Source organism: Rhineura floridana, chromosome 17 (assembly GCF_030035675.1).
Source record: "Rhineura floridana isolate rRhiFlo1 chromosome 17, rRhiFlo1.hap2, whole genome shotgun sequence".
NCBI lineage: Eukaryota > Metazoa > Chordata > Lepidosauria > Squamata > Rhineuridae > Rhineura > Rhineura floridana.
In genome coordinates, this window is record NC_084496.1 from 13698121 (window position 1) to 13713925 (window position 15805).

The window sequence follows — 15805 nt, forward strand, 5'->3', positions numbered from 1 at the left end:
TGACTGTCTAATGTTAATAGGCAGGGAGTTCTAAAGACATTTGTGGTGCAACATCCGTTATTAAAACTGACCTCAACGTCAAGAAAATTCCACTTAGGATTTATTGTAATGCATTTCAGATTTGGTAGTGTCATGCTTGTTGTTTATATATTGAAGGAACCCCTTAACAGGAAGTTCAAAAGCACAAGTGCTGCCATCCTAAAGGGTGGTTGTGCCTTGCAGATCTGGAACGAATGTTTTGTGGCACTTGTAAAACTGCAAGTTTCCCAGATTGAATTGGAAGGTGGATAAAGGGTGACCAACTCACAAAGTTGTGACCTGGAAGTATGTTGTTGACTCCCAGGCCATTGCAGTGCTTGCAGATAGATGATGATGATGATGATGATGATGATGATGATAATTTAATTTATGTGTCGCCTACCTGGCCGATGGCCACTCTAGGCGACGTACAATTCAATTACAATAATGCATCACAATAAAATAGACATAAATACAAAATGACAGTAAAATAGTAACAGTTCAGAGTAATGGGCAGAGATGGGATGCACAGGGCGTAATCTGTGCAGGCAGAAATGTCAGTGGCTGGCCTGGATGGTGAAACTATTCACACACCAAGTAGGAGTTAGTGGCCAGAAGTAACCTCTGCCAAGAGCGAGTGGCTGCTTGAGAAAAAAGTAGAGGAAGTGTTGGTGGAGGAAGAGTTTGCTTCCCCAGGCAACTCCCTGGTATGTATGTATGTATTTAATTATTAATTAATTAATTTCTATCCCGCCCTTCTACCCTGCAATAGGGCACTCAGGGCGGCTACAATAAAATAGCACACGTATATAATAAAATACACAATAAAAACACAAAACATTACAGTAAATTAAAATGCATAAAATACTATTAAAATACATCAAATGCATTATGCATATTTATTTATTTATTTATTTATTTATTTATTATTCGATTTATATCCCGCCCTTCCTCCCAGCAGCAGCCCAGGGCGTTATGTTATATACATACATAAAAGCCCAAGCTGGGCTTTAAACCATTCCTCATCTCCTGCCTCGCAGAAATCCATCATGATCCAACTGAAAACCAGTGTGGAGAGATCTGGGTTCAGATTTCCACGCAGCCACAAAGCTCAGAGGATGACCTTGGGCCAGTTGCTATCTCTGTCAGCCTAGCCTACCACACAGGGTGGTTGGGAGGATGAAAGTGAGAGTAAGAGATTATGTATGCCACCCCCTTTGCCAACCTGGTGCCCTCTGGATGTTTTGGATTACAGTTCCCATCAGCCTCAGCATCATATGGCCCTGCTGACTGGGGCTGATGAGAGTTGTGGTCCAAAACATCTGGAGGGCGCCAGGTTGGCAATAGGGGCTGTACACTGTCTTAAATTCCTTTGGGGTAGAATGGGATGAAAATAAAATATAAATAAGATCCAAGCTGGGTCGTCATGTGTAGTTTCAACCTCAGTTTGGGGCTTGTTTTTCCCTTAAATGAGCCTGATAAATCCTTTTTAGTATTGAGTGCGCAACTGGATTATGATCCTCTACAAAGAACCTAAGTACTTAATCCACACTTTGCAAGCCTTTTTTTGTGCAAAACCTGGGATTAAACACTGCTTTGCTTCAGTGATGTTCAAACGCTTGGTTCAAAGTATTTCTAACTTTCTTGTTAGTATAGGCATGCTCCATCTCATTTAATTTCATGATGCCTCCCTGAGAGAGAGAGAGAGAGAGAGAGAGAGAGAGAGAGAGAAGGATTTTTTCCACTCCTTTGTTCCTAGACATGGTGATGGGCAAAATAGTCCTTACTCACAGAATAGCTTCAATGAGAGGCCACCAGAGTAGTCTGCAGATGCTGGAAGACCTCCCTCTTGACTGTGCAGCAGATCACAGCATTTCTGTAAAACTGAATACTTACCTGAAGGGAGGCCTTCAGAATTACTTTAACCCTGGCTGGCAGCATTATGTTTACTCTTACGCCAGGGGCAGGAAACCATCTTCAGCCCGAGCGCTGCATTGCATTCTGGGCAACCTTGTGAGGGCCACATATTAGTAGTGGGCAGGGCCAGAGGCAAAAGTGGGGGAAGCAACAGATGTACATTTTATGTTTGTACAGGAAGCTAGCTTTTCCTTGCATCCCTTTCTGTCCTCTCTCAAGGCAAGCAAGAGTCATGATCACAGGTCAAGGGCAGGTTTCAGCTGCCAAAAACACTCTGGTTGTGAAGCAGGGCTGTGTGTGTGTGTGTGGCCTGGGGAGAGTTCCGAGGGCCAGAAAGAGAGCCCTGGAGGGCTGCCTTTGGCTCCTCGGCCTGAGGTTGCCTACACGTCCCAGTGTCGTGTAGTAGTTAGAGTGTTTCCCGTCTGTTGCACTAGTGTTGGACTAGCATCTGGAGACCAGGGTTCAAATCCCCACTCAGCCTTGAAGCTTGCTGGGTGACCTTGGGCCAGTCACCATCTCTCAGCCTAACCTACCTCACAGGGTTGTTGTGAGAATAAAATGGAGATGGGAGAGAACCAGGTACACCACCTGGAATTCCTTGGAGGAGAGGCAGGATATAAGAATGAATGAGTGAATGTAGTCCTCAGGGTGATAATTGCCAAATGTGCTCCTTAGTCAAGAGAGGAGAGGCTGGAAAAGTGGGTCTGTCCTTTCTCCATGGTCAAGTGATAAATCTGAAGCCAGTAAACTCTGAGTGCTAGTGCAAGAACTGACTCTAAGTGGGATGCATTGGCTGCATTCTTGCCTCCTGGTAAGCTGTAAACTGTGGCTTACCACGCAGGAGTCAATCACACCCACTGAGCTGTTTTTAATTGGTTTTTATGTCTGTCTGTCTGTGTTATACAGCCACAAGAGTAGCTGTATACTGTAGCCAGCATGGATTTTTCGCATTCCACAATGTTAAATTGAAAATACCCCCATGCCATTCTGATGCCTCCCATAAGCTCATTTCAAAACAAAACCTTACAAAACTTATAGTTCTGAACTTGGAAACGCTTGCTTAACAACCCTGTAAATTTTCATGGCGGTACACAAAACAGAGAGAATCGAGAGTACAAAGTGTAAAAAGAGAAGAAAAAAAACCCCAGACTCCTTTTGGACTCTTTTCTGTCAGTTCTCATAATCTGTTGAAATTAATTAAAACTCAGCCATGTTCACAGAGTACCTGTAATCCTAATACTGACCTTGCCCCATACTCTGACCTTCATCTTCTGCAGTTTAAAAGTTAAAAAAATGCCTGGCAGATTTTTAATTAATTAAAAAAATTATCATTGAACTGAATGATAATGTCGGGCATGCTCAGTAAGAACCAACTGTCAGTGTTCTAAAAGCCAGACTCACAGCTGCTTGGCTTGCCTAATCGGGGCCACACCCACACCAGACTTTGATTTCACATGAGATAGTCATGGCTTCCTCCAAAGAATCCTGGGAAGTGTAGTTTGTGAAGGGTGCTGAGAGGAGACTTCTATTCCCCTGATGGAGCTCCAGTAGCCAGAGTGGTTTAACAGTCAGCCACTCTGATTGAAGAGCTGTGAAGGGAACAGGGTGTCTCCTAGCAACTCTCAGCACCCTTCACTAACTACACTTCCCAGGATTCTTTGGGAGAAGCCATGACTGTCCAAAGTGAAGTAAAGGCCTGGTGTGGATGTGGCCAGGGACAGCTTTGGTTTAAATTTGGGTAGGAGGCTACATGTGCCTGCTGAAGAATAAAAAGTTGGGGGAAATGCTGAAAAGCAGTGATACAGTTCACGGTTTCCTTTTGGAAAGGAAAGGAACTTCCCATCTGCCCAGTGCCCACCCATCCAATCTCCTCCCCTCCGCTGCCTTCTCCCCTCCCTGCCCCTCCCCCGGGTCAGTTTCACGTATCCTAAACATGATTGCACAGAAATAAATCTCACTGAACTCAAAAAGTATGCAAATGATCAAACCCACCCTCCCTTCTCCCTCCTATCCCCTCCCTCTTGTCCCTTCCCTCCCCATTCCCTTCCAATCCCCTCCTCCCCTCCCCCTCCTCCTACTACCATGGTCAGTTTCACCTATCTTAAGCATGCACGGGAGTAAATGCCACTGAACTCAATAAGCATGCATATGATCAAACCTGCCCTCCCCTCCTCCTTCCTCTCACCTCGCTTTTGCCACTTCCCTCTGTGATGTTCCTATATTAATGTATATATGGTAAGTGTTGTTGTTTAGAAGATACATGGTAAGTGGAGTGAAAGAGGAGGGGGAGTGAATGGGCAGTAGAATGCTAGATGATTGGCTGAGTGTTTAAAATGGCTGAACGTATAAAAGGAAGAGTGAGAGTGGTGGTGGTGGATGAGGTGAAACTGAGTGGGTTGCTTGGTGGGGTTTAGAGAGTTGTTTGCCAGGAGAGAGTGGAGAAGGAGGGGGGTGGAGTTCGGATTAGTATTGAGTAAAACCATATGCTTATGTGCCTTAAGAAGAAATCTTGTTAATCTTGTTAGCTTTGTTATCTTTAATAAATACTTAATTTGGTTTACCAAAGGCCTGATCCTTGGCTGGGGTTTCACAGACCAGAAGGGAGGGTAAGGTAATGACCAAGGCTGAAGGGGAACTGTAACAAATGGTGGCAGCGGTGAAGAGAATAACAATACCAGTATTCAGAGTCTCTGGGAATACTAGTATTGGGACGTGACTGGTGGTTGCCTAGCAGGGGGATCTGTTGAGATCTGTGCTAGAGCGGGGAGAGAAATCATAAGAGAGAGCGGTCCGGACTGGTGGAGTCCCTGGTGGTGCCTAGAGACAGGCAGTAACCACGAGCAGGTAGGAACCTGACAGGGAGAGCCAGGGAAGGGCGTCACAACCTCCCCCTTCCTTTGCCCCTCCCCTTCCAATTCCCTCCTTCCCCCTCCCCCTCCTTCTACTCTTCTCTCCCCTCCCTTTCTCCTTCCCTCTCCTCTTCCCTTCCCCTCCTCCTCCCCCATGGTCAGTCTTACCTATCCTAATTTGTGTAGTGGTTAGAGTGTTGGACTACGACCTGGGAGACCGGGGTTCAAATCCCCACAGTCACTGCCTCTCAGCCTCAGAGGAAGGCAATGGTAAACTGAATACCGCTTACCATGAAAACCCTATTCATATGGTCGCCATAGGTCAGGATTGACTTGAAGGCACTCCATTTCCATTTCAACCATGATTGCATGAGAGTAAATCCCATTGAACTCAATAAGCATGCAAATGATCAGACCTGCCTTTCCCCTCCTTCTCTTCTCCCTTCCTCTTTCCCTTCCCTCTTCCTTCTCCCCTGCACACTCCAACCCTCCCTCCCCACTGGCTAGTTTTACCTATCCTAAGGATGATTGCACAGGAGTAAATCCCAATGAACTCAGTAAGCATGCAAATAATCAAACCTGCCCTCCTCCCCTCCCCCACCTGCCTGCCCCCATCTCCCTCCTCCCCTCTGCCCTTCCTCCCCTCCCCATCTCCTTTGGTCAGTTTCACCTATCCTAAGCATGATTGCAGGGGAGTAAATCCCACTGAACTCAATAAGCATGCAAATTATCAATCTACTCTCAGCAAACTTGTACAGGATCCCATTTCTTACCTCCTGGATTAAAAAGCAAAGAAATTCACTAACAGGCAAAAAACCTTGCGGTTTAAGAACATACCTATAGCCCACAGATATTTCTATCCAACTTTAAAAAGCAGGGAAATCGGGCAGCGATAGTGAATGCACCAGGGGAGCAGGAGACCTGACCTCCTCTCTGAGATATTATACTGCCCTACAAATTGGTCAAAATGCAAACACAATTTGGGTTGGTCTTTCACAGTCCAGTCCACTTCCTGTGTAGCTTGGAAGAATTTCGTAACATGTGCCTCTGAGCATACAGTGAGTGATGGTAACACCTGTATGCTCAGAGGCACATGTTACCAAATTCTTCCAAGCTACACAGGAAGTGGATTGGACTGTGAAAGACCAACCCAAATGGTGTTTGCATTCTGACCAATTTGTAGGGCAGTCCAGTATCTCAGAGAGGAAGTCAGGTCTCCTGCTCCCCTGGGTGCATTCACTATAGCTGCCTGATTTCCCTGCTTTTAAAAGTTTGATAGAAATATCTGTGCACTATAGGTACGTTCTTAATCTGAAAGGTTTTTTGCCTATTAGTGAATATACACTATACACTGCCCTGATACTTTATAAGATACCTTTATTACAAAAATAAAATAATAAATAAAAAATGACACTCAAATAAACCTGGCATGGCCATGCTGTTTCTGATTATATGTGCAATTATTTTTAATGTGACAACATTATGCAAATCTTTTGTAAGATGCTTTGAAAGCCTTTTGAGGCTATAAAGTGGAATTTAAAACAAGAGTTTTAAATAAATAAATGGGTGCTGTCATGATATCCTGAAGGTATCCTGAATGCTGGGGTGCGTATGCAAAGTGCTATGAACACTCTTTTATTCTCTGTTCAGATGCTGTTTCAATGTGGTTGATTTTAAGTTGTGACTTCCGAAAGTTTTGCTGTTCCTCCCTGTTAATTCTTTCATGTTTACTTTGTTTTGTAATCTTAGTTGTTGAATTGGTTATTTTACTGATTTTTTTTCCTGGTTGGGGTTTTTTTGGGGGGGGGGTATCTTTGAGTACTAATAATGGGAAACGATACACTTTTTTCAAGCAGCTTCACATTGTCGGAAGCAGTTGTGACATCACTTTTATTTTATTTATTTATTGCATTTATATACCGCCTCATAGCCAAAGCTCTCTGGGCGGTTTACAACAATTAAAAACATTAAAAACAAGTATACAAATGTAAACCCTACCAAATTAAAACCCATAAAAACTGATAGGCAAGTTAAAATACATGCTGTTCAAATGCTGTTAAAAAATGCCTGGGAGAAGAGGAAATTTTATTTATTTATTTATTTATTCAGCTTATATCCCGCCCGACTAGCAAAAAGCTCTCTGGGCGGCAAACATAGCAACATATACAATAATAAAATTACAAAGTCAGTATAATAAATATAAAAATACACCATCTAAAATAGAAATTACAGCATTTACATAAATAACTTAAATTAAAATGCCTCAGAGAAGAGAAAGGTTTTAACCTGGCGCCGAAAGGATAATAGTGTCGGCGCCAGGCGTACCTCCTCGGGGAGACTATTCCACAATTCGGGGGCCACCACTGAGAAGGCCCTAGATCTTGTTACTACCCTCCGGGCCTCCCTATGGGTCGGGACCCGGAGGAGGGCCTTCGTAGTAGACCGTAGTGTACGAGCCGGTTCGTAACGGGAGAGGCGTTCCTGCAGGTATCGTGGTCCCGCGCCGTATAAGGCTTTATAGGTTAAAACCAACACTTTGAATCTGGCCCGGTAGCATATTGGAAGCCAGTGCAAGCGAGCCAGAACAGGTGTTATATGCTCAGACCGCTTAGTTCTTGTTAGCAGTCTGGCCGCCGTATTTTGCACTAGCTGTAGCTTCCGAACCGTCTTCAAACGTAGCCCTACGTAGAGCGCGTTGCAGTAGTCCAAACGTGAGGTTACCAGAGCATGAACCACTGATGTAAGGTCCTCCTTACTCAGATAGGGACGTAGCTGGGCTACCAACCGAAGTTGGTAGAACGCATTCCGTGCCACCGAGGCTACATGGGCCTCAAGTGACAGGGAAGAGTCTAAAACGACTCCCAAACTACGAACCTGATCCTTTGAGGGGAGTGTAACCCCGTCCAGGACAGGGTATGTATCCACCATCTGACCAGAGAAACCATCCACCAGCAGCATCTCAGTCTTATCAGGATTGAGTTTCAGTTTGTTAGTTCTCATCCAGTCCATTGTCGCGTCCAGACAACGGTTCAGCTCATCGACCGCCTCACCTGAAGAAGATGAAAAGGAGAAGTAGAGCTGCGTGTCATCAGCGTACTGATGACAACGCACTCCAAAGCTCCGGATGACCGCACCTAACGGCTTCATATAGATGTTAAAAAGCATGGGAGACAAGACCGAACCCTGTGGGACCCCATATTGGAGAACCCACGGGGTCGAGCAATGTTCCCCAAGTATTATCTTCTGGAGACGGCCCGCCAAGTAGGAGCGGAACCACTGCCAAGCAGTGCCTCCAACACCCAACTCCGCAAGCCTCTCCAGAAGGATACCATGGTCGATGGTATCAAAAGCCGCTGAGAGATCAAGGAGAATCAACAGAGTTACACTCCCTCTGTCTCTCTCCCGACATAGGTCATCACACAGGGCGACCAAGGCCGTCTCAGTGCCGAAACCGGGTCTGAAACCCGACTGAAATGGATCTAGATAATCGGTTTCATCCAATAGTGCCTGGAGCTGGTCAGCAACCACTCGTTCCAGGACTTTGCCCAGGAATGGAACATTTGCCACTGGTCTATAGTTGTTAAAGTCCTCTGGGTCCAAGGAAGGTTTTTTCAGGAGTGGTCTCACCGCCGCTTCTTTCAGACAGCCAGGGACCACTCCCTCTCGTAAAGAGGCATTTATCACTTCCTTGGCCCAGCTGGCTGTTCCATCCTTGCTAGTTTTTATAAGCCAAGAGGGGCAAGGATCAAGTACCGAAGTGGTTGCACGTACCTGTCCAAGCACCTTGTCCACGTCCTCGAACTGAACCGACTGAAACTCATCCAACAAAACATGACTAGACTGTGCTCCAGACACCTCATTAGGACTAACTGTCATAAAATGGGAATCTAGGTCCCGACGAATGCATAAGATCTTATGCTGGAAGTGCTCAGCAAACTGATTACAGCGGGCTACCGATGTATCTGCCATGTCCTGTGGGCCAGAATGGAGTAGCCCTCGGACAACTCTAAAAAGCTCCGCTGGGCGGGAGAGAGATGCCTTAATAGTGGTGGCGAAATGTTGTTTCTTCGCCGCCCTCACCGCTCCTACATACCGTTTGGTAGAAGCACAAACCAGCGCATAATTGCATTCGTCGGGAGTTTGTCTCCAACTCCGCTCAAGCCGTCTCCTATCTTGCTTCATCGCTCTTAGCTCCAGAGTATACCAAGGAGCTGTATGAGCTCTACAAAGGAGAGGGCGCGCAGGAGCGATCGTGTCCACTGCCCGGGTCATCTCTGCATTCCACAGATTAGCCAGGGCTTCGACCGGAGTGCCAGTCCTATCAGCCGGAAAATCCCCCAGAGCCCTTTGAAAACCATCAGGATTCATTAGTCTCCGGGGGCGGACCATTTTAATAGGTTCCCCACCCTTGCAGAGGGAAAAGGCCACTGAAAGTCTAAACTTCAGCAAGCAGTGATCTGACCATGACAAAGGGAGAGATGTAAGACTCCCCACATCCAGATTACTATCCCCATGTCCAGTAGTAAAAACAAGGTTGAGAGTATGCCCCGATGTATGTGTTGGGCCACTAACACGTTGAGACAGCCCCATGGTTGTCATGGCGTCCATGAAGTCCTGAGCTGCCCCAGACAAAGAAGCCTTGGCATGGATGTTGACATCCCCCAGTACTAATAGTCTGGGGGATCTCAACAATACCTCCGAGACCACTTCCGTCAGCTCAGTTAGGGAAGCCATTGGGCAGCAAGGTGGACGGTACACCAAAAGGATTCCCAGTCTGTCCCTGTGGCCCAACACAAGGTGCAAACACTCCAGACCCGTAACTGCATGGACATGGTGCTTGGTGAGTGAGATGGAACTCTTATAGACGACAGCAACCCCACCTCCCCGACCCTCAGATCTACCATGATGCTGAACCAAATACCCCGGTGGGCAGAGCTGGGAGAGACTAACTCCTCCCTGCTTGCCCACCCAGGTCTCGGTTATGCATGCCAGATCGGCTGCCTCATCCATAATCAAATCATGGACGAGGGAGGTTTTATTTTGTACCGATCTGGCATTAAGAAGCAGCAACTGGAGATCTGAGGGTTGGCTGAGAGGAAAGTCTTGACCTGGCACTGAAAAGATAATAGTGTTGGTGCCAGGTGCACCTCATCACAGAAATCATTCCATAATTTGGGGGCCACCACTGAGAAAGCCCTCTCCCTTGTTGCCAGACTCCCAGCTTCCCTTGGAGAAGGCATCCAGAGGAGAACCTTGGATGTTGAGCATAGTGTACGGGTGGGGTCGTGTCGGGAGAGGCGTATTGTCAGGTATTGTGGTCCCAAGTCATGTAAGGCGTTATAGGTTAAAACCAGCACCTTGAATCGAGCTCGGAAACATACAGGCAGCCAATGCAAGCGGGCCAGAATCAGTTTTATATGTTCGAACCGTCTGGTCCCTGTTACCAATCTGGCCGCTGCATTTTGCACAATCTGCAGTTTCCAAGCAATCTTCAAAGGCAGCCCCACATAGAGCACATTGCAGTAATCTAACTTGGAGGTTACCAGAGCATGGACAACTGAAGCCAGGTTATCCCTGTCCAGATAAGGGCATAGCTGGGCCACTAACTGAAGTTGGTAGAAGGCACTCTGTGCCACCGAGGCTACCTGAGCCTCAAGTGACAGAGATGGTTCTAGGAGAACCCCCAAGCTACGAACCTGCTCCTTCAGGAGGAGTGCGACCCCATCCAGGACAGGTTGGACATCCACCATCCAGTCAGAAGAACCACCCACTCAGTCTTGTCTGGATTGAGCCTCAGTTTATTAGCCCTCATCCAGTCCATTGTCGCAGCCAATCCTTGTGCCACTGAAATAAAAACAGGCCTTAGGAACGTTATGTTCATTGCAGACAAATTATTGAATGAATCATGAAGTCAACAGTGATCAAGGTTCTAATTTGAAACAAAAGACTAAAATGAGAGGAAGTGTTCTTGCTTTTAAAATCAAAGAGCATTCTGTAAGAACAGCAACTTTTTCATATTTCTAAAGGGAAACTTTAGAGGCTTTAATCAGTCGAAATAATTAAGACAAACTTGGCTCATTAGTGTATTTCCCAGTAGAAACAGAATTTTCAGAGGAGCCTTCTTAGAACTCTAGTATAATCTGCTGAGGGTATTTGCATTTTATATGCATGGAATTCCTTTCTTCTCCTGTTTTTGGTTTCAGGTATACCATGCTGGGTCACCAAATATGAATATAGGATTGGGAGCAATGTCTGCTGCCTTATTGCAGTGCCTGGGACTTGTACTTTGGTTATAACCCAGCCTAGACCGCAGTCTGTTGCAGGAGGGAGACTATGCTGGGACCACCAAGAGGCAAACTTTTCTCTTGCCTTGCCCCTTCACCTCTGCTCTTTCTGGCTTCCTGCTCTTTACCAGGAAGATGAACATATTTGGCTCTTAGTTCTTCTTGTTGTTTTGAAATATTAAGATTTTGTTGTCAAGAATTTTGAAAATGGTATTGTTCTTATTTGTATTTTGTACTTGTGTGTATTCTTTGTGAGCCGCCTTGGGGGTCTTTTTGACCAAAAGGCGGCATATAAATAAAACATAACATAACACAACACTGTGTGTGTGTGTGTGTGTGTGTGAGAGAGAGAGAGAGAGAGTGTGAGACTGTGAGAGTGTGAGAGTGTGTGAGTGTGAGTGAGAGAGTGTGAGTGAGTGAGAGAGTGTGAGTGTGAGTGAGTGAGTGTGAGTGAGTGAGAGAGTGTGAGTGAGTGAGAGAGTGTGAGTGAGTGAGAGAGTGTGAGTGTGAGTGAGAGTGTGTGAGTGTGAGTGAGAGAGTGAGTGTGAGTGTGAGAGAGAGAGTGAGTGTGAGTGTGAGAAAGAGTGAGAAAGAGTGTGAGAGAGAGTGAGAGAGTGTGAGAGAGAGAGTGTGAGAGTGAGTGTGAGAGTGTGAGTGTGAGTGAGAGTGTGAGTGTGAGAGAGTGTGAGTGTGAGAGAGTGTGAGTGTGAGAGAGTGAGTGTGAGAGAGTGAGTGTGAGAGAGTGAGTGTGAGAGAGTGAGTGTGAGAGAGTGAGTGTGAGTGAGTGTGAGAGAGTGAGTGTGAGTGAGAGTGTGCAAGAGTGTGAGAGTGTGTGAGAGTGTGAGAGTGTGAGTGTGAGTGAGAGAGTGTGTGAGTGTGAGTGTGAGAGAGAGTGTGAGTGTGAGAAAGAGTGTGAGTGAGTGTGAGAGAGAGTGAGAGAGAGTGAGAGTGTGAGTGTGAGTGAGAGTGTGAGTGAGTGTGAGTGTGAGAGAGTGAGTGTGTGAGAGTGAGTGTGAGTGAGAGTGTGAGAGAGTGTGTGAGTGTGAGAGTGAGAGTGAGAGTGTGTGAGAGTGTGAGAGTGTGTGAGAGAGAGAGAGAGTGAGAGAGAGAGAGAGAGTGAGAGAGAGTGAGAGTGAGAGTGTGAGTGAGAGAGTGAGTGTGAGAGAGTGAGTGTGAGTGAGAGTGTGCAAGAGTGTGAGTGTGTGAGAGTGTGAGAGAGTGTGAGTGTGAGTGAGAGAGTGTGAGTGAGAGAGTGTGTGAGTGTGAGTGTGAGAGAGAGTGTGAGTGTGAGAAAGAGTGTGAGTGTGAGAGAGAGTGTGAGTGAGTGTGAGAGAGAGTGAGAGAGTGTGTGAGAGAGTGAGAGTGTGAGTGTGAGTGAGAGTGTGAGTGAGTGTGAGTGTGAGAGAGTGAGTGTGTGAGAGTGAGTGTGAGTGAGAGTGTGAGAGAGTGTGTGAGTGTGAGAGTGAGAGTGAGAGTGTGTGAGAGTGTGTGAGAGTGTGTGAGAGTGTGAGAGAGTGTGTGTGAGAGAGAGAGAGAGAGAGAGAGTGAGAGAGAGTGAGAGTGTGAGAGAGAGAGTGTGAGTGAGAGAGAGAGTGTGAGTGAGAGAGAGAGAGTGAGTGAGAGAGAGTGTGTGAGTGAGAGAGAGAGAGTGTGTGAGTGAGAGTGAGTGAGAGTGAGTGAGAGTGTGAGTGAGTGAGTGAGTGAATTGGGTGTGTCTGTGTGTACCTGTATGTTTTGGCCCCTCATATCGCCACCATGTGGCCCTTGACTGTTTTCCCCAGGGAATGTTCCTTAGAAAACTGAAGGACAATCAGAATTGCTCTGTGGTGTTTCAGCCATTCTTGAACACAGACCCCCATGTTTTTAATCAAACCTGTTTTCTCAGTTGAATCCAACGATACCTTGTATGGTGGAGATACCAAATTCCTGGCAGAAACCAACAAGCTGTGTGAAACATTAATAGCCCAGATCCTGGAACATCTGAAGAACCTTGGAAAGGATGAGGTAAGAGAGAGAGAGAGAGAACATTCGGATTGCCGGTTCAAACTATCTTCTCCAGGGATACACTCTAGACCACCCTTCCCCAACCTGTGTCCTCCAGGTGTTTTGGACTATAACTCCCATCATTCCCAACCATTGGCCATTGTGGCTGGGGCTGATAAGAGCTGCAGTACAAAACATCTGGAAGACGCCAAGTTGGGGAAGGCTGCTCTAAATGTTTATCGAATGAATAAATGAATTTGCATAAATGTTTTGCGTGACTTTCAGTATGACTTTCAGCCTAAAATGTCTGCTGCTAAACTGTTTGGCACTGACGGAGCCTTGAAGGAAAGCACCCCTGCTGTTCTGTGCTTCAGTCTCCTTCCTTTCCTCCCTGACATCTCTTGCTTTGCCCCATTGTGAAGGTCAGACCATTTCCTGATGAGGTTTGGTCTCACAGTGTCAGTTTCTCCCTGCAGGGCTGGCGTACCCATTAAGCAGCCTGTCTCTGGAGGCTTAATAGAATCCAGTGGATTCCTGCATTCTCTATTGAAACAGTTGCTCCGCAGCGGCTTTTCCAGTCTGGAGGAGTCTGTGTTGCTCCTTGGCGTTCCAGGGAACTGCAGACCACGAAACAGGCCGGACAATGGCCAGGGCGCAATGCGCATATGTTGGAGCACATCTGCATCCAATAGGATGGAACAGCCAGCCCCATTGTATGGCAACAAAGACAGCAAAGAAGGCTTCCGGTGCTGCCTCCATCAAGTAGTGGCCTGCAGAGTTATTCTGTTTGGTTTGGAGCTTTGAACCATCTACCTGCTGCAAGCAGGGCTTGAACCCTCAAAATCCTCCTGTAATCTGTAATCTGTAATTTGCAAGGCGCTTTGAAAAGAAGTCCTCTCAGCAATGTCCTGGACATTGCTGCTGTTGTTGCAGATCTGATTGAAGCGTCCAATGTACCACTTGGTCTAGATTTGTGGGAAAGGAGGAGAGGGGAGTGGAGGGCATCCAAATCGGCAGAAAGAAAAAAAAGGGGGGGGAACCCCAGGATGACGAAAGACCAACGTGGGTGAATGATGATCAAAAAATCTTGTTTATTGAGAACGTTCTAAAATATATAAAATATAACGTTCTCAATAAACAAGATTTTTTGATCATCATTCACCCATGTTGGCCTTTCGTCATCCTGGGGTTCCCCCCCCTTTTTTTTTTCTAGATTTGTGGGATCAGATTTGTCTTTTGAGATCTGAAGATGCAGACAAGGTCCTTGCAGTGATGCAGTCAACCACATGCCCCCTCGAATCTTGCTTATTCTGGTTGATTTGAGCGGGCTAGGAAGGGGGGGGATTGAGTCGAGGGTGCGGTAAATGCATTCTTGCATGAGGATGCAGTGCTTGCCACCCTTAAGGAGGTGGCAGGGTGTCTGTTTTTAAAACACCCACCTTGGATCCTGACGTATATGAAAACTACTGGCTTGTCACAAATACACCCTTTTGGGGTGAGGTGTTCCAGAGGGTGCTAGCAACCCAGCTCCGGGCACTCTTGGAGGAAGCGGATAATAATAATAATAATAATAATAATAATTAATTTGTGTGTCGCCTATCTGGCAGATAACCACTCTAGGCCACGTACATTAAAATGGGATAAAATACAATAGTATCAAATGCAGTCACATTAATCTCAATAAATAAAATACTGGACAGTCATCAGTACATTTATAAAAACATTTACATATACAGCATATAATAGATGACAAAATCATGGAGATTAACCCATCCCAAAGATCTCAAAGGCCAGTTAGCTAGACGTGATCCAGTCTGGTTTTAGACCTGGCTTTGGGCCAGGATAAGCCTTGGTTGCCCAGATGAATGACTTCTATGGCGAGAGAGGAGAAGGAGCATGCAGAGTAATTCAGCGTTCTGAGCTGCGTGTGCCAATGTGTGTATTTATTCAAGAAGCAGACTTTTATCCTGCATTGAGATCACTGAGATGTAAGTACAATAAGGAAAGCTTCTTTATTTATAGAAATACATAGCAGATAGGAAAGACATATCTAGTTCTAGCTAGCTAGCTAAGTTGGAGGTGCAGTGCCCTCATGGTATTGTTCTCATGGTTCAGGAGAGAGAACAAAGACAAAGATGTCTCTTCTCTCCTCAGACAGTCGAAGAAGATGACCAAGGAAGGAGGGGCAGGTCAGCTTCCCTGAGCATATCAGTTTACAGTGGAAGGAAGTTAGAGAAGAGCACAGGTCAAGGTAGACAAGTCTAGCCAATTGGAGGACCCTAACTCTATCTTCCTTCTGGAATGCAAAAAGAACCCAAACAGGAGTTGTTTTTGCCCCACTTCCAACGAGGAGGAGCGCTACTCTGTTGATTCTCCTTGATCTTTCAGCAGCATTTATTACCATTGACCATAGTATCCTTCTGGACTGGCTCTGCAGGTTGGGAGTGGGAGGCGCTGGATTGCCATGGTTCCACCTCTGCTGAACGCCCGGTCGCAGAGCGTGGCATCAGGTGATTGCATATTGGCCTTCTGGCACTTGCACTGAGGACTGCCACAGGTTGCCATCTTGTCCCAAGTATGTTTTAATGTGTCACCAGCACACCGATGATGCCCAGCTCTATTTCTGTATCACATCTGAGTCAGGTGTGGCTGTGCAAGTTCCCCGGGAGCAGCAGTGGGCTGGATGAGGGCCAAGATGAGGGCAGGCAGCTCTGAATGGGTGGTTCCCGGTTCTGGGAATTAGGCAGGTTGCCT

At 46.3% G+C, this 15805-nt stretch overlaps 1 protein-coding gene across 3 annotated transcripts in view; it reads left to right on the forward strand.

Annotated features, from left to right (window-relative positions):
• The window catches only part of VPS35L (VPS35 endosomal protein sorting factor like), a 97464-nt gene that overhangs the window by 74964 nt on the left and 6695 nt on the right, over positions 1 to 15805 (forward strand). For all 3 annotated transcript variants that reach the window (XR_009759415.1, XM_061599845.1, XM_061599844.1), the window contains exon 29: positions 12954 to 13072. Coding sequence is in view for 2 of the 3 variants with exons in the window: in XM_061599845.1 (XP_061455829.1) it covers positions 12954 to 13072 (119 nt within the window). In the remaining variant the exon portion in view is untranslated. The remainder of the gene's footprint in view (positions 1 to 12953; positions 13073 to 15805) is intronic.